The sequence below is a fragment of the Anabrus simplex genome, chromosome 1 (genome assembly GCF_040414725.1).
Source record: "Anabrus simplex isolate iqAnaSimp1 chromosome 1, ASM4041472v1, whole genome shotgun sequence".
In the NCBI taxonomy this organism is placed as follows: Eukaryota; Metazoa; Arthropoda; class Insecta; order Orthoptera; family Tettigoniidae; genus Anabrus; species Anabrus simplex.
The window spans coordinates 917124185-917147013 of NC_090265.1; the positions used below are offsets into that span (position 1 = coordinate 917124185).

General features: G+C 39.1%; 1 protein-coding gene across 1 annotated transcript in view; it reads right to left on the minus strand.

Moving 5' to 3' along the window:
- Window positions 1-22829, minus strand: part of twin (CCR4-NOT transcription complex subunit 6-like twin) — a 201766-nt gene that overhangs the window by 27395 nt on the left and 151542 nt on the right. Inside the window, exons 5-7 of the mRNA XM_067148532.2 lie at window positions 17929-18153; window positions 14015-14192; window positions 5880-6019 (exon numbers count right to left, since the gene is read on the minus strand). Of these exons, the coding sequence (XP_067004633.2) occupies window positions 5880-6019; window positions 14015-14192; window positions 17929-18153 (543 nt within the window). The remainder of the gene's footprint in view (window positions 1-5879; window positions 6020-14014; window positions 14193-17928; window positions 18154-22829) is intronic.

The window sequence follows — 22829 nt, forward strand, 5'->3', positions numbered from 1 at the left end:
AAATCGGCAACACTGTCTGAGAAACGTCAGGGCCGGACAACCAGCGGCTGGACTATAGTTGTCTCCTTGTAGGCCTACCTCCACCTGCATTAGCAGCATCGAAGAGGTACATCAGTCTCTGAGTCACTTACGTGATTACCGCTTTCCGGCATTTGAATCTGCTCTTGCTTACTACCACTGTCACTACTTGTATCAATACTATTAATTTCATCGTGTTCACATTATTAACATTACTTCCTCCATCTGTTAATTCCTCAATAAGGTCAATATTGCCAACAATGTTGGCATCTCAAGTCGCTATCTTGACCACATGTAAACAATGAAATTCCAAAGCAAAGAGGATGGAATATTTATGTAGATACCTAACTCCTGAGAGCAGTAAAAATCCAAACTTCAAACTATGCTTGATAACTTAGTATGTGTCTTATATGAGTAGATGTCACCTGAGGTATCTTTATCATGACTGTTATGAACGACCATTTTCTCAGCGCTGGCACTACAGACAGACGCACAACATTGAAAAATCCACCTTTGGCACTTGTAGAGTTAATGACTATCGCCAAAGAGGTCTAGAAATTTGGTTACATAAAATGAAATGATGTAAATACACAGTGTAACGAAAGTATGGTGCAAAACCTCCAAAATGAATTTGAAATGTGTACAGAATGAAAACAGATTATATCTTCTGTTGAAAAGGCACGATGTTTTGGAAAGTAATAAGGTCAGCATGGTTTATATTAAAATGACACTATTTATTACATACGTAAATCACAGATGGATACAGTGAAAACAATGGACATGGGGATTACAATTGTGACGTGTCAGAATGGACAAAGAAAACGTAGTGTGTAGGTGACACTACTTGATCGTGGCTCAGCCAGAGCCACATGAATATATATAAATATTCTCAACACCCCCACTCGAAGGCTGAACCAGCTTCAACGTTTCAGTCTTCTGACGCCCAGACATTCTAAACACTTCCAGTGCTTATCCTTCGGTAGTCCCTTGGTTAATATATCTGCAGGCATCTTATCAGTTGATAAGTATTCGAGGTGAATGTCCCCAGATGAAAGAACCTCTCGTACAAAATGATGTCGCAAATCAATGTGCTTAGTCTGAGAGTGGAAAACAGGATTTCCAGCAAACTTCTGAGCTCCAATGTTGTCGTTATACAGCTGTACAAAATGAAATGGCGTATGGCTTTTAGTGCCGGGAGTGTCCAAGGACAAGTTCAGCTCGCCAGAGGCAGGTCTTTTGATTTGACGCCCGTAGGCAACCTGCGCGTCATGATGAGGATGAAACGATGATGAAGACGACGCATACACCCAGCCCCCGTGCCTACAAAATTAACCAATTAAGGTTAAAAATCCCGACCCTGTCGGGAATCGAACCCGGGACCCCTGTGGCCAAAGGCCAGCACGCTAACCATTTAGCCATGGAGCTGGACATAGCTGTACAGTCAACACACTGTTAATGCCTATCTCCCTTGCTAGTCATAGTAAGTGCACTGCTTCTTTTGAAGCCTCACTCAAGGCCATATATTCAGCCTCCATGGATGACAATGCCACTGTCCGCTGTTTCCTGGATTCCCAAGATACGACTCCACCATACATGGTAAAGGCAAAGCCAGTGCATGACCTGCGATTGTTGATGCATGCAGCCCAATCAGCATCTACATAGCCAGTTAAATTACTGGTATCGCTTCTAAAGGTGATTCCCACATCACAAGAACCCTTCAGGTACCTCACTACCCTCTTTGCTGCTTGCCAGTGTTCTTTGCCAAAAGAATCATTATATTGGCTTAAGACACTCACTACATGAGATATGTCTGGACGTGTTGCAGTTGATATATACATAAGAGCACGTATGAGCTCTCTGTAGGGGGGCCCCTCGCCATCATCCTTGGACCAAGTATTTGATCTTGACAGTTTAATTCCAGCTTCAATTGGTGTGGCCACGGGCTTGCAATCAGACATCCAAAAGCGATCTAAGATGTCCATTACATAACCTTTCTGTTTCAAGATGATACCGGATTCGTCTCGAGAAAACTCAATCCTGAGACAGTACCTAATGTCTCCCAGGTCTTTGACCTCAAATAACTTTTGTAGAAATTTATGGAGCTTGTCAATTTCTCTCGAGTTCCGTGACAAAACTAAAATGTCATCAACATAAACTATTATTAGGAGAGCATCCGCATCAGAACCCTTCACATAGACGCTCGAATCGCCGGACGTTGTTCTGACACCAAGCTTTAGTCATTGCTCGTTCAAGCGTTGGTGCCAACAGCGGCCAGCCTGCCTCAAGGCATACAGAGCCTTTTTAATACGGCGCACACAATCCTTGTTCAACATCTTCAGCATCCTCTTGGCTTCAGCTATGATCTCGGATGTTGCATTGCTTTCCTGTACGATGAATTTGAGTATTTCTCTAGTGTAGTTTGGTACTTCCATAAAGATTTCCTCTTCAACAATTCCATTTAAGTATGCAGTTGCTACATCGAACTGTCGGACATACATTCCATGATGAGCAGCGAGCGCAACAGCCATTCGTATTGAGCTGAGTCGTGCTAATGGTGCGAATGTTTCAGTATAATCTATACCTGGTCTCTGGGAAAACCCCTGGTCACGAGTCTAGCCTTCCTTCTTGTGATCTCACCATTTGCTCCGTACTTATTCCTAAGGACTACACGACTTCCAATTGTCGTCCTATTTTCTGGGTGGTCTACAAGATTCCAGGTCTTGTTTCTTAGAATAGAGACAAATTCAGCTGCTATGGCCAGCATCCACTCATTTTTCTGTGGACCTGAAAATGCCATCTGAATTGGAACCTCAGCCAGACATACCGAATCAATTTGTCCTCCATTGTGTTCCTGGTAAAGCTTTCGAGGTCTGCCTCATGTGCCCGAATGAATCATTTTTGGTCTTCCTGGAGCATGATGATATTGTCGTATTTCTGGTTCTGGTTCATTTTCAAAATCAAGAAATTCTTCTTCAGAACTATCCGGATCTTTCTGTACATTTTGTGTTTCTAGGAGTTATATTTACATTCATGAAAGGATCAACCTGCTCTGGCTCTATCCTGGGATGATATTCATCAAAGTGCTCTACATTTGGGTGCTGACTTGGAAAAATATCAAGATCGTGTTTTTGCTCTTTTCTGTCTCCTTTCAAAAACGTGACATCACGTGAGATTTCCCCTTTTTGCTCCTGTGGTATCCAAATTCTGAAACCTTTGGACTGCTCCGCATATCCGAGGAATATGCCCTTTTTTTCCCGAGAGTCGAATTTTCCTATGTTCGGCGATCGATTTAGGCAGTAGGTTTCACATCCAAATCTTTCAAATTCACAAACATTTGGAACCTTTCCAGTCCAGGCTTCGTAAGGAGTTCGTCCACCCAGTTTACTTGTAGGACATCTGTTCCTAATGTAATTCGCTGCTGAAATAACCTCTGCCCAGAAAGAAGGAGGGAGTCCGGACTGCATTAATAAACATCTGGCCATCTCGACGAGTGTGCGGTTTGTCCTTTCCGCTACTCCATTTTGTTCAGCGTTACGCGGAATCGTCAGGCGTCGTAGGACCCCACAGCTTTTCAACAGTGTGTCGAATCGGGAATTCACATATTCCATACCATTATCAGACTGCAAAATCTTTACCTTCGCATTTTTCTGTGTTTCCAGACATTTTCTGAAGTCCTGAAACTCATTAAAGACTTCATTTTTCTGGCGAAGAAACTTCACTTCGCACTATCCAGACGCATTGTCGACGAATGTGACGAAGTAACGCGCGTTTCCATTCAAGGAAACCCTATTGGGCTACAAATATCGGAATGAATCAATTCCCCTGGTTCCATTCTCGCATCGGACTTCTTCGGAAAACAGGTAAGTGACATCTTTCCTTGGAGACAGATCTCACATTCAAAATCCTCTTCAGTATCGATGAGTTTAATTCCCTCTGTCCTTTTATTCTTCACTGCCTGACGCAGATCCGGTATGTTTAGATGCCCCAATCGAACGTGCCAGTCCATAACAGACCCTTTGCGCGTATCTTCAGCTCGGGCAAGTTTTCCCTGTTCTTCGGTGCACGACCCATTAACGTAATAAAGTCTGTCTTTTCTATGTGCAATGAATAAGGTACTATCATTCGCATCTGTAACTCGAGCAGATGTCTTGTCAAACACTACGCGGTGACCCCTGTCTACGATCTTCCCGACTGAGAGTAGATTAGTACGCAGATCAGGTACATATAATGTATCGCATCAATGTTCATTGACATTGTCACAACACATTTTGCATTTATTTTCGTTGTAGAACTGTTCGCTAACTTTAAAATCGTCAGAAACATCATATTCTACTTGTGAAAAATAGTCCAGATTTTTACACATGTGCGATGTACAGCCGCTGTCGAGGCACCACACTGTATCTGCGACGCGATCCGTCGCGATCCGTCACGATCTTGCACCAGTTCAGTTCTGATGTAATATATAAAGAGGTACTTCCTTCGGCCTTGTGATCATTGTCATGATCATTTTTACTCGATTTGCACTCCTTCGCCTTTTGACCTATCTTTTTACAACGATAACAATGAAGAGATATGGATCCTCCTTTTTCGCCTTTATCGACTTTGCTTGTGGGCTATAATTCTTGTTTTTGTATTTTCATTCAACAGTCATACAGTTTGGCATCATGTTCTTCCGATCACTGCTCCTCGCGTCACTTTCTTCGACAATTTTTATGCGTAATACCTCGGGCTTTGGAAGTTTGTCGCGAGATTCTATCGTGCACCGAAAGTATTCGAAACTGACTGGCAAGCTATACAGAAGTAATATGGATAAAAATCATCGTTGATTGCCACGTCCATACCATTGAGCTTGCCCACGGCGTCGAAGAATCTGCGCAAATGATGCGTACATCCCCGTCTTCACTCATTCTTTGAAGTACAATCTGCTTTAATAATGTTGCTTTCAGCGCTGGCCCCTTCGATTGGGAAATCGACTCTGGTTTAGGCACAGTTCGCGCGAAGTGACACAATGTTTTACCTGTTTCAATTCCGAGGGTTGAATCACCAAGATGACATCTGACATTGCTTCACTGTCACATTCTTCCCATTCTGTAATAGTGGCCACGTTCTCGCTAACCGGTTCGGTTTAACCTTTATCCCAGCTACGTACACCCACGTACGATTTTTTACTAACACAGCCTTCATGTGAATTTTCCACGTGTCAAAGTTGTCCTTTGACAACGTCTCCATGCGCACCATACTTGAAGTCTTCATCTTCACACACTATTTCTTCGCAGAAGACACTTGGCTAAATGTTTAACTCAACCTCGCCAACCGTACGCGGCGACACGATATTTTCACGCGTCTATTTTCCAGTGTATTTTATCACTACACATTTAATCACTTTCCAAACGCGCATCCTGGGCCCGTAACCTGTTGTAAAGGCACGATGTTTTGGAAAGTAATAAGGTCAGCAAGGTTTATATTAAAATGACACTATTTATTACATACGTAATTCACAGATGGATACAGTGAAAACAATGGACATGGCGATTACAATTGTGATGTGTCAGAATGGACAAAGAAAACGTAGTGTGTAGGTGGCGCTACTAGATGGTGGCTCAGCCAGAGTCATATGAATATATATAAATATTCTCAAAATCTTCATATCTTTGGAAAGGCTTCATTTCTGAATTGACCGGTTTTCAACTTTAACCTTGTTGTATTCTAATTCTGACTGAAAGAAATTGACAACTCTGACATTCAGGTACGGGGGAGGGGGTTACATACCCACATTAATAATAGTACCTCAGTTCAACAAGAGCAAATTTCAAACAAAACTAACCAAAAATAATAAAATATTTGCCAGTGCAGTGACATACCTGAAGGTACATGAGGATGCGGACAGCCAACTACTTTGTTTTCCTTCAGCCATTCTGGAGCTAAAGGACCTAATAGACCTAAAGGAGTCATACTGGTTTTCGTATAGAAGATGTAGTCAATAATTCCTTTAAAGTCAAACCTGTGAAAATAAAAACAAATAATATGATGAATTTCAGTAATCAGTTTTCATTATTTTCTTCACCATTTAATGCATACAATAATATAAGTTCTTACAGATAGCTGTAATAATAATAATAATAATAATAATAATAATAATAATAATATAAACTTGAGTTTAATTGCTCACTCCAACTACAACTACGATTATCAGTCCTGGAGGGTCCTTGGTAATTATCGAGCCATCTGTTTTACACCCCAATGACAACCCTCCTCCTGTATCTGGGCTTGGGACCAGCAAGAGCATCAGAAATGGGCCTATGACCAAAAGACGTGCCCAAACAAGACCTTTCCAGAAAAAAGCTTGTAACTTTTGGGACTTTTCGAGATGAGAAATGGACAACTGATGCAAAGTGGTCAGATGAAAGCCATGCTCACACAGCGACCTTATGACAACCTACTGGATCAGACGGAAATTGAATAAATGCCAGAATATAAAATGAAATTTATCATGGTCCCTAGATGACTAATTAAGGAATAAAAAAATAATAATAATGTATGGCCGGTTACTCTGCTGTGGTAATGAGTGGACCATACAGTCTGTGTCTCAATGCTGAGTGTCAGTAAATAACCCAATCCCCAAAGGTGACCAACAACTTCAAAAAGATGAGTTTCCTTGGGTTGGGTAATTGTTTCCTCAGTGTAGAAAATGGCAGTGGAACCCATCGAGTAGCGTCTGACCACAGGTTAGGGTCGGCTAAAAAGACGTCTGTACTCCATGTAAGGAGCGGCCTGACCACCTGCTGGCAGAAACTATAAAATGCCTTTGAGAGTGGTGACTCCATCAAATAAAAATACCTAGCACTTTTAAATCAACCTAGGAAAAAGCTAAGGCTTTCCCTGGAAGCAACGCGAAGTTCTTATGCTACGGGAACTGTGAGAAATGGTTGACCAGAAGAGAACATTATGAACATGGCAATAATCAACCTCATGTCTCTGACTGGAAAGTCAGAAGAGCGGATTGCTTTCATGTTAGCTATGCTGGGATTGAGTCACGATAAGTGGAGAGGAAAGGGAAAGAAGAAGTTGAGGAAGGAATACACTCTTAGCCGAGATGAGTATGTAGATAAAGCAGAGATGGATACACTCTCCACAGGAGAGGAGGAAATAAGGCAAACAATGGAGTAGCCAACAAGATCTCAGATGAGTATGTAGATGAAGTGGACTATGTAAGTGATAGATAGAGGCACCTGTTTGTGTTGAAAATTTTTGCCTAATTTCATAATTTTTTAACAGTGATTTCAGTATATTTTTAGTTACTTTTATTTTATTTTGTCAATAATTTTGCTAATTTTTATTTCCACTTTTAAGAAGTAAAAGGTAAACCAATAACTTGATAGCATATTTGCAGTATAACAACGTATTTTTGCATAAGTATATATGAAGGCGTTTTTTTTTCTTTTTTTTTTCCCAACCTCTGATCGCACAGGTAAAGAACCACACAAGCTGTGGGAACAGTTTGCGCATAGAAGGTGACTGTGCAAGTCCTCCCCTCTACCCGTGGTCACAGCCAACTTCCTCACACCAGTGTGAGCCAAGGTATTGGCACGGAAACATGGCCGATTCTATTGACGCTCCCGCCAAATGTGAGGTGTGTAGTGTGATACGTTTCCTTCAAGCAGAAGGGAATAGTGCAGCTGACATTCATCAACGAATGAGTCGAGTATACGGTCCAAACGTTATGAGTGATGGTGTTGTGCGTGAATGGTGCAGGAAGTTCAAAGAAGGCCGGACCGATGTTCATGATGAAGGGGGGCAAGAACGCAAGTCTGTCGCTACAGATGACACTGTTCACGAAATTGACCAAGAGGTTCGCAAGAACCGAAGGTTTACTGTAAGCAAGTTGTGTGAGAAATTTCCTGCAGTTTCAAGGTCATCTGTTTACAAGATCCTAACAGAACACCTGCGCTACAGGAAATTGTGCGCCCGATGGGTTCCGAAGATGTCTGATGACCACAAAAGTCGCCGGATGGCAGCAGCGTTAACGTTTCTTACCCGTTATGAGGCTGAAGGTGGCGATTTGTTGAAGAAAATTGAGACTTGGGTTCCGTACCTCACCACCGAAACAAAACAACAATCACGTCAATGGATGCACACGCACTCACCAAACAAACCGAAGAAATTTAAGCAAACCTTCAACGAAAGGAAGATGATGGCTACAGTCTTTTGGGACCAAAAGGGTGTGTTGCTTGTCGAGTTCATGGAACGGGGTTCTACAATCAATGCAGCTGTTTACTGCCAGACTTTACGACGACTGCGGAGGGCCATAAAGAACAAATGACGAGGCATGCTGACGTATGGAATCCTCTTCATTCATGACAACACACGCCCTCACAGTGTTCGTGTCACCCTACAACTTCTGCAGGAGGAATTTCGGTGGGACGTTTTTGACCACTCACTGTACAGTCCCGAATTAGCGCCGAGTGACTTCCACCTCTTCCCGGGACTGAAAAAGTGGCTGGGAGGGCAGAGGTTCCAGGAGGATGAAGATCTTCAAATGAACGTTCGGGCCTATCTGAACTCACTGGCGGCAACGTACTGTGCAGAGGGGATCCAAAAGCTTGTCCACAGGTATGACAAATGCCTCAACCTTCATGGCGATTATGTTGAAAAGTAACCACTTTTGTACCTAACATTTGGTAATAAATTCATTTGGATACGTACACTTGTCTTTCATTTATGACCCTCCGGAGGTTGAAAAAAAAAATGCCCTCGTAAATACATGAGTTATGCCTCTGCTTAGATTACATATAGTGTTACACATTATATCAAAGAATAGAAATTTGAAAAAATTGTATCAGCTCTCAGTTTAACGAGTCTAAGTGTATAATTTACACATCAGTCTGAGGAAGACAGAGATCACGAGTTCCATATTACTGGGAGTCAGAGCAGCTCTCCTCTCAGACATTACATTACATTACAATACGTTGAGAATGCCCTCTCACTATCAACATTACTGACTGGAATCCATAGGCCTTCACTGCAGCCACCGCAAAATGCTCATATTCTGATTTCAGGCAAAGAAGAATGGCAATCACATCAATATCTCTACCTGCTCTACATGAACTAGTAACACTGTGTATGCTTCAAAATATTCTGACGTCGAAAGTTCTCATAGGATGGGAATTTGCTTTATTAGACGAGCCAGTTCACCATTTTCTAAATTACCTTCATTATGCTTCTTGGATCAAAAAGTTTACCAAGAGAAAAAATTATAAACTTTCCTGTTGATATAGATGTTGATTCCCATAGCAAACTTGAAATATTTGCCCCAATGAGTAAATTTATAGTAGCCTACCAATATAAATGGTCCGTTATTGGACATTATAAATTTCCAGCTAACTCATTCCTGGTTGCCATGAGTTAGCTCATCAGTTGGTACATAGCACACCCACCAAGATTCATGGCTAGCCTAAGTCAACTTGAAGACATCATATTATGACAAGAAGATCATAACCATAATTTTTGTTATTATATGTATTTTAATGTTATAATTATTCCTACAACATTGTCTGGTGCACATATGTTTTTGTTATCACGTAATCTGTTTAATTTTATTTGGCTGAAGATGGCCACTAAGTGGCTGAAACTAGTCCCAAGACTGATCTAATATTACTAACTTGATATATCGTATTGAAAATTTATGTCTTATAACTGCACTTCAATACGGAACAAAAATGAAATTTATAGTTTATAATTTCAATGAGTAGTTGAGGAGAGCTCCATAGTCACCATCAGACGTTACTGCTTCCCTTCCCTGCAAAGTGTGTTCGGTCTTTTGCTTCACTGTTAGTAAGCTTGCTAGATAAACTGCAAGCCACCCCGGCTGCACTGGTCTGGCCTCAACAGGCACCCAACTGAGCACCTCTGATCTAGATGCTATAAAGACTTTTGATCCTGAACATGCTGTATCTATTTGTGAATCACAAACTGGTTTTTAGTGACTCCAAAGCAGTCTCCTAAATTGACTACATCAGCGGAACTTCAGCTGGCTTCCAGAAAGCAACAAACATCTAGAAGCATTAGGATTGCCACTTTAAGATTCTATCACTTTCATAGAGGGTGCTATTGAAAAACTAAGTGCTGTGCATGGGGAAACCAGTGCAAGTGTATTGAGTAAATTGCAAAAAAGTGTTGAAGTGAAGTCATATCTTATGTTATTGGCTTTACATCCCACTAACTACTTTTTCGCTTTTCGGAGATGCCAAGGTGCTCGTCCCGCAGGAATTCTTTTACGTGCCAGTAAATCTACCGACATGAGGCTGACGTATTTGAGTACCTTCAAATGCCACTGGACTGAGCCAGGATCAAACCTGCCAAGTTGGGGTCGGAAGGCCAGCGCCTCAACCGTCTGAGTCACTGAACCCGGCAAAATGTATTTCATTTAATCTTGCAGACATTCAAGCTCTTGCAACAGCAATTAAAACTCACAATGACACTTTCAAAACACATACCAACGTACTTCACAAACCCAACAAACAACTTTCGTCTTACAATGTGATGACACTTCATTTTAAATCCTGTTCTGTATTCACAAAAGTTATGCATGTGTGATATTACAAGTTTCTAGTCATGTCTCAAAGCTTCCAGACCATTCACACAAAAGATAACCCAACATGGCATAGTCTGGACAATGTACTACAGATTGGCACATGTAATAATAATAATAATAATAATAATAATAATAATAATAATAATAATAATAATAATAATAATAATAATAATAATAATGATGAGCACTTCAACGAGTAATAAGTTTCAGCGAATTTCACACTTCGCTGTATGCAGTCACTGTTTGTTTTTTTCCTTTTCTTTTTGGACGCGGTAACGATCGCACATAATTACACATTGTACAAATACAGTCACCCGTTGGGTTGTGGAATTTTGTCTTTGCACATATTTTGTGGTGGAAGCCATGTATTGCATTTAAGTGATTATAATATCTGCGAACGCAATATGACTGATCTAGCTCGCCATTCCCCAACAGCACAAAATACATAATAGTAAACAAAAGATCGAAATATAAAAAATTTGATCAATGGATTGTAGTCGCTACTGCCTGCTACAGGCTATCCATACTGCTAGCTACTGATGCTATTGGTTACTTCACCTCTGATATTGCACTTGTTTCTTATGATTATTAACTTTTCTCCACAAATTTTTTGTGGCATAAAAGACATGTCCTAGATTAATGTTACAAAAAGTGGAAAAAGAAAGGTGTTTCTATTACATGGATAAATATGGTATATGCATTTTATCTGGCAGATGAGTGAATTTCCAGATTTTCTAAATTTCCTGACACTTTCTGGTTTTTCCCAAAATTTACCGAATTCCATAACCTTTTCCGGTTTCCCTGGTTTTCGATATGGGTGGACACCCTTTTAAGCTGTACATGCACGATGCTAAAGGGGTGATGATAATAATAATAATAATAATAATAATAATAATAATAATAATAATAATAATAATAATAATAATAATAATAAAATGAGACCAAACTGTCTGAATAGACCTCTCACCGAGCTCGATAGCTGCAGTCGCTTAAGTGCGGCCAGTATCCAGTATTCGGGAGATAGTGGGTTCGAACCCCACTGTCGGCAGCCCTGAGGATGGTTTTCCGTGGTTTCCCATTTTCACACTAAGCAAATTCTGGGGCTGTACCTTAATTAAGGCCACGGCCGCTTTCTTCCTATTCCTAGGCCTTTCCTATCCCATTGTCACCATAAGACCTATCTGTGTCAGTGCGACGTAAAACAAATAGAAAATAGCAAGAAGAAAAATTAATAGACCTCTCAATCAAAGAGAAACGAGAAATAGAAGTACAAAAATAATTATAATGGAGACTTGTATGCCCAGATTGGTACTGCGTAATCAGGATATAAAGACGCCATTTGACCCCGTGCGTTTAGGGACAAGAATCATAATGGGGAGTTGCTCCTTGACTTCTGAAATGTTATCATCAAGGGTACTTAGTTCAAGAATACAGCCAGTCACAGGAAAACCAAGTACAGCTGGAATGAGGAACAGATATCATTCACTGACTATTATCTCTGACACACGGGCAGGGGAATATATTAAACTACTGCTGAAAGGAAGTTCAGAGATGTTTCTAGCTGTCTTAAAAAGTGTCAAGGTCCATATATTGTCTTGAAATCTGCACTACGACCAGCAGAGATGTTAGCCATCTTCAAGATGTGGAAATAAAAGACTTAAGAATACCATCCCGCCAACAAAAAATAAGTCAAGATTCGTAATAAAATCACACACACGACCAAGTAAAAGAGTCGCTATTGTCAAACAGGGTGAAGTTGACCAATTTTAGATTTCAAACTTCAATAATTCTGAAACCAATGAAAATTGGTTTCCTTGTAGAGTATGGGTAGTAAAATTTGTGGTTTTCGTTAACTGTTGCCCATGACTGATAGGGAATTATGTATAATAACTATTCGTTTTGTGTTAAACTTGGATTGTATATGACTCGGGGGTGACTCTGACTGTTCTGAAATTTTGTCAATAGTTAAAACAAACCTCGCATAAAAAGTCAATTTGAATACTAATTACAGTGTGATATAACAATAAAGTTTAACATTTCCACAATTCTGAAACCCATCAATAAAGGCTCCTCATCTGTAACATTAAAAACAGTCTGACCACCTTGACTTTTATCATTGCGGCCATGAATCCTGTTTATCCGGGTTCCATTCTGAATTTTGTACACTTTGCTTGGCATATTAATGCATGTTATTCCCTCTAAAATTTCCGTGAGACACTCCTCTAAGGCATCCAGACTATATTTCTTTTGATTCAGTAGGTTTATGTTTGTATACACATTACATTTTCACACTAAGAATTGAAACTATGGGAAGCAGCAACCAGAATTGCTGCAGTCTGTGTAAGCCATTAACAAACAAACACTTGCAACAATGACTCCTCAAACTACCACTAGACTGTAATAGATCAGCGTTGCCCCATCCACTGTGTCACATTGTTGCCGTATTCAAAAAAACTTGTCTGTGAATAATAAAAATGAGTTAAAAATACAGACTGTTCAAAAACTTTAGAAATACAGATGCTTCACCCCAGGTTTGTCAACTGGTCAACTTTATACCTCGATTTCACTTACAACTTACTGAGTTTTATATATATGTCTCTTCATAGGTTAGTATGATTGATTAACTTTCACCTTGCTGTGGTTAATGGTTGTGAGGAGTCTAGGTATGGCATATGTACGGCTTAGACGTGTGTGTTGCTTAATGTCAGTTACTCGTATTAAAGTTATATTCAATAAGTAATTCAGGCTTTTTTAAAAATTTTATTAAATGCTATTTGTTCAGGGCATCGACCCATGTGGATCTTTTGCCCCTACTGGCACCATATTGTATGAACCTGCGTGTAAATGGAATGGCGGTAGTGTGGAATGTTGAATGTTGTGTGTGAGGAAAGGAAGATTATGGACATCACAAACACCCAGTCCCCAGGCCAGGGATATTAATCATTACAATTTAAAAACCCTGACCCGGCCGGGAATCGAACCCGGGGCCGCCGGGTGACAGACGGACGCGTTGCCCCCTACAGAGCAGGGCCGGACTAATTCAGGCTTACTAAAGAGGCTTAATATTTAAATAGAGGCTCAAAATGCTATAAGCAATGATTTAAAGAGCTTTTGAACATTTTCTCTTGCTTCTTTAATAACAGTTTTCATCAAGAATGTATAGTTATTTAATTTCTCTTCAGTCAACACCCCAGTGGGCAAATGCACCCCATTTGACAGCATGTAAAAACCTGTCAAAGACAAGGCTAAGGTATTTTGGACATTTAAAAATGCTGGGGAAGCAAAAACCTGTTGCAAAATGGCTGGTGACAGTAAATGAAGGCAAGAGACCCAAGGGAACCCTAAGAAAAAGTATAAAATTCTATAGAATTCTTGTTTCTCATTCATAACGACTTCACTACTTACGTATAGTTGGTGAATGGCATAATATTTTCGCTATATGCTGAAGCTAGTTTGAAGGAATGTGTGAACTCGTTGGTCTTTTCACAGCCAGAAATCTTCTGAAGGCATGCTTTGTATGCCAGTGATTTAAAGTCTTTATGATCTGCAGGTACTCGTCCAGAAGTCAAGAATTCAATTACCCCTGAAAATAAAAAACATATCCTTGGAAAACGTTTTGCTAGGCATTTAAAATATTCAACATTAATTTAACAGTGAATGATGGTGGTGATGATTGTCAGTTTAAGGGGAAATGCAAATAGGCAACCATCTCCTAAACAAAGTGGTAGTAGTAGTTATTATTGTTTTAAGCGAAAATACTACAAGATAATTATCGCCTCACTACTGATTATGCCAACATGAATGTGGGGAAACAGGCCTCCAATGTTCAAATTTGATAGTAGTCTAGGAAACCATATCTCCCTCATTAATGCTTAATATCCTGGGAATGTTTAATTAACATCATAATTATCTCAGTTGTAAAACATATCTAAAGCATGTAATCTTCATAACTCTTGATAGGCTATGTGATGCATATGGCCAGGTAAGCACCGATACTTTCGGTGTACACTTCTCGTAACAAACGTTAAGTACCAATGTATGCCTTCGCTGGTGAGACCGAGTGTTTACAGAGCATGGTATGGGCTAAAACAAATTTATTACTTTCATTGACCTGTTTCAGTCTCATACTTGTAGTAAACTACAATAAAGTCTGTGCAATGCTAGTAATGCCATTCCTTATACAAACAGTACCTGTTTCAATGGTGTGAAAATTTTGCTCGTAAGGTCAGTAGGTGCGAGCATTTCAGTGGGCTAGACTTATATGCAATACCTCTCTCCTCATTTCCCTTGTATGCCCAGTGATCCTAAACCATCTACTGACAGCTGATGGCTGATCTGTTGAAGATTTAACGAACCTTTGGGCTGAATACAAAACATGCATATAAGAACCAATGTGCCCAGCATGAATTTGACAGTAGTCTAGGAAAGCATATCCCCCATGTTTAATGTGTTGGCGAATGATTAATCAATTTTGGATGTAAAAACAATCTGAAGTATAAGTTGTTACGATCTCCTGTACATGCTACGTATATCTCCTACCTTCGCATGCTGCTTTTTCTCCAACCACGCTGCCGCTGCTTCACTCACTCTACTGCTCTGCTCACCTGCCGTCTGCTACTCCGCTCAACATGTGACTGTGATGTCATCTTCTTCTCCATTCATGGCCTTCTCCTCTTGCTGTGTGTGCTTGTGCTAACCTCTATTGGACACGTGATTATGACGTTCTTAATTCTGGAACATGCTGGCTTTCAATTTCTCTATTCTTCTCGGCGTTTCTATACCGCTTTATATTCTCGGGCTCCAAACCAAAAAAACCAAACCCCATGGCACTACAGCCCTTGAAGGGCCTTGGCCCACCAAGCGACCGCTGCTCAGCCCGAAGGCCTGCAGATTACGAGGTGTCGTGTGGTCAGCACGACGAATCCTCTCGGCCGTTATTCTTGGCTTTCTAGACCGGGCCGCTATCTCACCGTCAGATAGCTCCTCAATTCTAATCACGTAGGCTGAGTGGACCTTGAACCAGCCCTCAGGTCCAGGTAAAAATCCCTGACCTGGCTGGGAATCGAACCCGGGGCCTCCGGGTGAGAGGCAGGCATGCTACCCCTAGACCATGGGGGCGGCATGCTCAGGCTCCACCTCTCTTAATTCAGTCTGTCTTTGTCTCGGAGTGGTGGAGAACTGAACAACTGTACTACGTTTATATAGTCATTACCATCTGGACTATAATTCTTCAGATTATTTGGTGAGCAAGACCTATCATAATGTTATTTTGACATTAGATTCATTGGACCATCTTCCCCGGCTGAACTTTGCTTTCGCCATCTTATTCTGGCATCAAACTCAAATATGCAAGACTTTATTCCTACTTAAATTTTTCAACTTCAGACAATGGAACTTTGATCTCACTTTATCTGCTTTCTAGGACCAATAATACTTTCTACAATAATAAAACATCTTGAAAGGTAACAAACACCTGGCAAAGAGAATCCTTTCTCCAGTTCGATTCCCACTTCCATTCCCCTTTCCTTTCTTTTGGCATCTTCTTTTCTTTTCATCTTTAGGTTGCTTCCTTTTATTGGAGATTTTTTTGCTAGTTGATTTACGTCGCACCGACATAGATAGGTCTTATGGCGACGATGTGACAGGGAAGGGCTAGGAGTGGGAAGGAAGCGGCCGTGGCCTTAATTAAGGTACAGCCCCAGCATTTATTGGAGTTTTATCATTCTTTGCTGTACAATTGATATTTATTCATACAGTTCTTGATGTATTTCTGATATTCTATATTGTAAATGTGGCACGTTTTCCTTGTCTTCTGAGGTTTCCTTTATATATTTTATATGTCTGGCATTTACTATCTTGTTGAGAAATGTTTAATTACTCTTTTATTCATCGTTAAATATATATCTTATTTACGCTGTTAACTTTTCGTTTTCTCTTGTCCCTATATTTTCCTCTTGACCTAGTTCCTTCTCACTGTGCATTTCTGTCGTTATTGTTCAATTATTATTATTATTATTATTATTATTATTATTATTATTATTATTATTATTATTTACTGTGCTGCTTCTTCCTCTACCACTTGTATGTTTAATCTATCTATCTACTACTACTATAACTAAAATTTCTCATTACCCTACATACTACGACGTGAGGGTATCCAAGTATGGAATCTTCAAATATCCTGGCAGGCGTTGTGGTGCGTATGGCCAGGCAAGTACTAATACTTCAATATACACTCCTTTTAACAAACTAAGTAAGATATTGCTACAGACAGGGACATGATAACTGAGCAATATCGCCTCTCGCTTATCAGCAAGGCAATCGTGTTTGAAATCTGGTCAACGAATGTGGGATATGCTTAAATGAAAACACCAGATTCCAAGTAATAAGAAACTTCAAGTTAGCCTGTAGTCTGCTTTTTTTTGTTTGCTAGTGTCTTCTTCTCATGTAAGATTGGCAACCATTAAGGAGTAATTATTCCTATTTCTTTTGCACTTACTATGTTGCCATCTTGATTTGGCCTTTCAATGTTACAATTAAAAAGCAGCTGTAACAATTATAATACTAATAGAAGATAGAATATTCAAGCAATTCTCTTGCAAATATCTGGTTCACTAACCAGAAACCATACCAAACCAAATCTGAGAAATTAATCATACACTGATACTCACAACAAAAGAATATGAAACAAATACATCTTCGTCATTATCTTAGTTCTAGTATAAATACTGCTCAAATGATACTCTGGATAGCCCAGCAGGTAGTAAATAAGACACACGAGATGGCAACAGACACATTTACCATCAAGTATATAAATGAAATACACATGCAATGAATATAAATATTGTAGAAAAAAAGAGAGCTGAAATCTGAAAAAAAGATCATATTTGTATGAAATTTAAACCAAAAAAGTCCTTCACTGCTTCTATATTTCTGAAGAACATTGTTTTGTACATATCTAATAATGAGTTTATTTTACAATGAGGCAGGTTTTTGTAAACAAGCTGTGATTTATGAGGAAGGAATAGGATGGGCAGCTAAGATGCATCAGGGATCAAAATGTGACTTCACTCACATCAGCTTGTAACTTTCAGTTTTAGATGACTGTTGATAATGCGATCATAGCCATCACTGACATCAGTCACCTTAACACTGTGATAAAATTAATGAAGTAAATAAATGAAAATGCACTGGGTTCATTAAAACATTACAAAATTCTACCACTTTATTTCCATAAAAGTAATAAACAGGCATTTCTGCCCTTATGTGAACACTGTCTTGTAGACAAGAGAAAACAAGACAAAAGTAGATTTCCTCACCAGAATCTGGCAGTGAATTAAAGTCGCCACATAACAGAAGTTGAATACTGCTAGTGTCAGGTTTGTGACCAGGTCGGAAACTGTGGCTTGCATCTTCCAGAATAGCACGTAATTCATTAGAAAGCATCATAGTCTGGATGAGCTTAACGTCGCAGAACTCTGGATCCCAGTGAATGTGAGCTGTGCATACCAGAATGGGCTGATGAACTTGAGACGGATCCGGCCCTGTAAAAACATTTGTTGTCAGTTTATATCAAGTTCTGTTTTCAATATATTATAAATGCAAGCCCAGACAAGAAATATTTCATGGACAATGTACTGCTTGCAAGCCATGTGCAGTAAAAACTCCTTAATGCACTCCCCCTTTTATTGCTATCCTGTTCATTATGTGCTTTGTATACAGTCTCTGAATGTTTCATACATGATTCTGCACAATGTTACCCTCTCGTAACATTTCCAAATCCTGCCTTTTCAGATTGGAAATGAGTAAAACTTCTATATAAATAGTGAAACCTGCAATGTTGAAAGCATGAATAAATAATTGCTGCGGCTGTACCTTGAGTGCATGAAAAAACTTTCACCCTCTATCCAAAAGTCAGCACCATTTGAGAGCGGTGTGTATTAAACACAGTTCAATGGCACTTTCCTTTCCATGAATGGAATTAAGCATCCAAAAGAGTCCATGTCGACAGAAGCTAGGAGATGTTAACATAGGGGATTTTGTATCAAGTGGCAATGATCTAGTGATGTAAGAAACTTGCAATGTTGATGAAATGGATGTGGATCTTGCTACTCTCAACTGTTCATGATGAAAGCGACAACAAAATTGAATCTGCAGAGGAAAATGTCCCAACAAAAAAAGAATCCCTCTGAGCAGTAAATATGCTTCAAAAATACATTAGAATGGCTCATAGTGGTGCATGAAGTGATACCAATAGTTACTTGAACTGATTCATAATAACAGTACACACACACAGAGCAACAACAACAAAAAAAAGAATATTTCATAAGAAATGAGATCATATTTGGATAACCACTGCAATACATTTCCTATAAAGTAGTTTAAAAATTGTTATCCCCATCTCCCTATAGTGCTGTCCTGCTTATTAGAAGTTTAGGCCACAATCCCTTGAGGAGCATATTAAACAGGTTTTACTGTACATATTAATCAATATATATAAGACCAACAATAAAAAATATATATCACAAATCCACCATGTTAAAAGTTAACTGTAAACAAAATTCTTAGGAAATGTTCATTCAAGTGTAATGCAAAGAATGATAATTCAATGCTCTAAAGAAATTTCAAGATAGAAGATGGCAGTCGGCTCCATTCCAGAATATAACTTGGTATAATGAGGAAGTAAACTCTCATACAACTAAAAGCAGGACCTAGTGCTTAGCTGAGATGTCTACACCTAACATGTATGCTGCTGCTGCTGCTGGTGTTTCTAACATTCATACAGCCAAACAGCTTGTCATGGCTTGTAGGTAAGACTATGCATTTAATATCAATCAGATTCTTTCTGTAACTCACCCATATCATCTGTACCAGCAACACATTTATTATTCAAAATTAATTACACTTTTTCTATCAGCAAAGTCCTGTGCCAGTCTCTTTATAGAGGAACTCCAAAGAGATTTTCACTCCTAAGAATGACCATCAACTCCAAGCGAAAGATGGATTGATAACTTTTCTCCCAGATCATTATGCTATGGATGAATTTTGATTAACCTTTCACAAAGAGCATTACTAAATAACTTTAAAAATTCATTCAAGGTCTCATAAGCCCTGAAGACAACAACATGCCATAGATATCAGCCATGAAAGCCTACAACAGTACATAACTCCTGAATCATAAATTTGACACATTTTCAATACCACTATCACTTTCATGAATGTTGATCATTCCACACAGATGACAAAATTAAATGTTTCTGTCTGGTTCTCCAACTTTACCATTTTACTCACTCTACCCAGCTTTTCCTACTGATAACTCCCCTTATTCACACCCTCCACAACATTATATCATATGCTGGAATAGCCGACTTATCTGAAACTACAATAAAACCTCAATAAGATCCTCCAGTTTATTACGTTATTCCAGATCAGACACACTTTTTTTGCCTAGTCCCCAGGCATTACCCATAAGTGTTAACTTATTCTGAGCAATAGAATGACAGAATGTAAAGAACTGAAGTTCATAGTAGCTCTTTTTATTAATCTGGTAATACACACGTTGCTTGTAATTAGGTTTATCCATCCAAGTTTAGTATGATGTACAGCAGGCCACTTCACACCTGCACCAGGCAACATGGACAGCTGAGGCATAGTGTCAAAATTCAAACATTGCAAGTTTAATTTCTGTCCAGGACATATATATTTTTATTAGTGCATTTTAAAGATACATTTTGCCATTCATCTCATAGATGCTGTTGCTAGTTAAATTGCTTATATTTAGAGGTGTTAGAAAATGTTTTTATTATTTTAAAGATTTCTTGATTTAAAAATTCAAAAGGTATGTAGGTGGTGCTTTGTGAGTTTTTAACTTACAGTTTGGAAAGCAATCAGGTTTGTACAATAAATGCAATTAAAAAATAAGAGATTAATGAATCATAAAGTAAAAACAAAACAGCAGGTAAACTGTTAAACATGCCCATAGAAGGATGAGAAAACACTTAGATCACATTTTTAGTTTTACATTCACCTTCATACACCATCTCAAAACACAGTTTGATGATGATGATGATGATGATGCTTGTTGTTTAAAGGGGCCTAACATCTAGGTCATCGGCCCCTAATGGTACGAAATGAGACGAAATGTAATTACAATTTATAACTCCAAAATCCTCCACTGACCAGAATTCAAAACATGAGGACGAAGAATGAATGGATGGATATGAATTTAAGGGACACTGGGACTGAATTTTTCCAAATTCTATATAAACTGAGGTACAGCTTTGAAATTTTGTATGCTTATGAATAGTCATAACATAAACCACTGTGGTAAATTTGAGCATTGCAAGTTGATTAGTTCTTGAGATATTAATTATTTTATACATTTTCATGTGCAAATTATTCAATATTTATAAAGGTCTGCCGCATTAAACCAATCAAGATAGTGTAACTTTTAGGTAATATTCTATTGCATTAATACAATTGGAAGAAACTTACGGATTCTTTTTTGAATTGCATTAATGAGTATGAAGAAATAAATTTTTTTCATATCCAAGTTTTTAATCTACAAAAAATCTTCAATTTTTTAAGTTTGAAATTTTTTTGCAGCCAGACCAAAAGTGCAATCCAAAAATCGATCCGCAGGTTTATAGTCAATGCAATGAAGATAATACATGCAAATTTTGAAAGCAATATCATAAGATTTATGATGCGTGTAACATTTTGAATGCCTGAAAAAGTGAAACAGAGAAAAAAGCAATTTTTTAAAATAATGGACAATGCTCATAACCTGTATTGTCAGCTGAGAATCTCAAAGAAATTTCTTGTTTTCTCCTACTTTTGGATTTTGGCTTATGCCACCGAGAACTTACTGTATGCATTTCACCACAGAACACCACCAAACAATAGTAGAAAATACTCGCATACCTCAACACAATCAAACTGGAAAACAACTTGTTTGTAAACAAACAGGATTTGCACATGGTATGTACGGAAATAGTCATAAATAATGTTGAAACTAATAAATATTTCTTTAATAAGTAATCACTGTCTTTGAAAATAGGCATAAAAATTTACTCAATATATTATGCAAGGCCACACCACCACCTGTAATTTACATTCAGATTTTTCAAACTTTTGTAGTTCTTATATAGTTTACGTAGTAAAAGTGCCTACTTCCTCCACTAGAAAGCAGCAAAATGCAGACCGACAGATGTAGGAGGCCTTTTTGAATTATTCTTATGAAATGAAATCGTGAAATCTGCTTGAATACACCACTAATGTGTGCTGATCGTGAATCGAACGAAAGTGGGCGTTTAAAGGACTGCATGCCAGGCATTTAAAAGCTACGCTAGAGCTTTAAAAATGGAGGAATTTGGATGAAAACACTGCTATCTGATCCGCAGGGGTTAGGGGTGTATTAATATGGAAAAAGCCGAAAATCAATATTTTACATATATTTCGCCAAAATTTCAGTCCCAGTGTCCCTTAAAACAATTAGTGGTTCCGACCCGCAATGCCCCACATTCGTAGAAATTAACATTAAACAATAGTATTACTGACCAAAGGACTGCTTCTAAAGCACAATCCTGAATCGATGATGCTTGTAGTCTAAAAGTGGTCCAAAATCCAAGTCATCATCCCCTCATAATGGTACTTATTGCTAGGAAAGCAGAACCATGTTTTTTTTTGTTTTTTTGCTAGGGGCTTTACGTCGCACCGACGCAGATAGGTCTTATGGCGACGAAGGGATAGGAAAAGCCTAGGAGTTGGAAGGAAGCGGCCGTGGCCTTAATTAAGGTACAGCCCCAGCATTTGCCTGGTGTGAAAATGGGAAACCACGGAAAACCATCTTCAGGGCTGCCGATAGTGGGATTCGAACCTACTATCTCCCGGATGCAAGCTCACAGCCGCGCGCCTCTACGCGCACGGCCAACTTGCCCGCAGAACCATGTTATTTGATATGTTGCGGTATTAATAAAAAAACGTAGACTTGTGGTATTCCACACATTATGGTACTACTGCGCACATGTAACAAAGACCTATGGTGTTTCTCATATTGCGGCGCCATTTACAGGCAACACATACGTGTGGTGTTCATCAAATAATTGTACTAACCACAGGGACTTGTACTATCCCATGGAATTCCTCACCTAGTGGGTATTATCATAGGCAAGGCAGAACCATGGTGTCGCTCACATAGTGGTACTAATCACAGGTACTG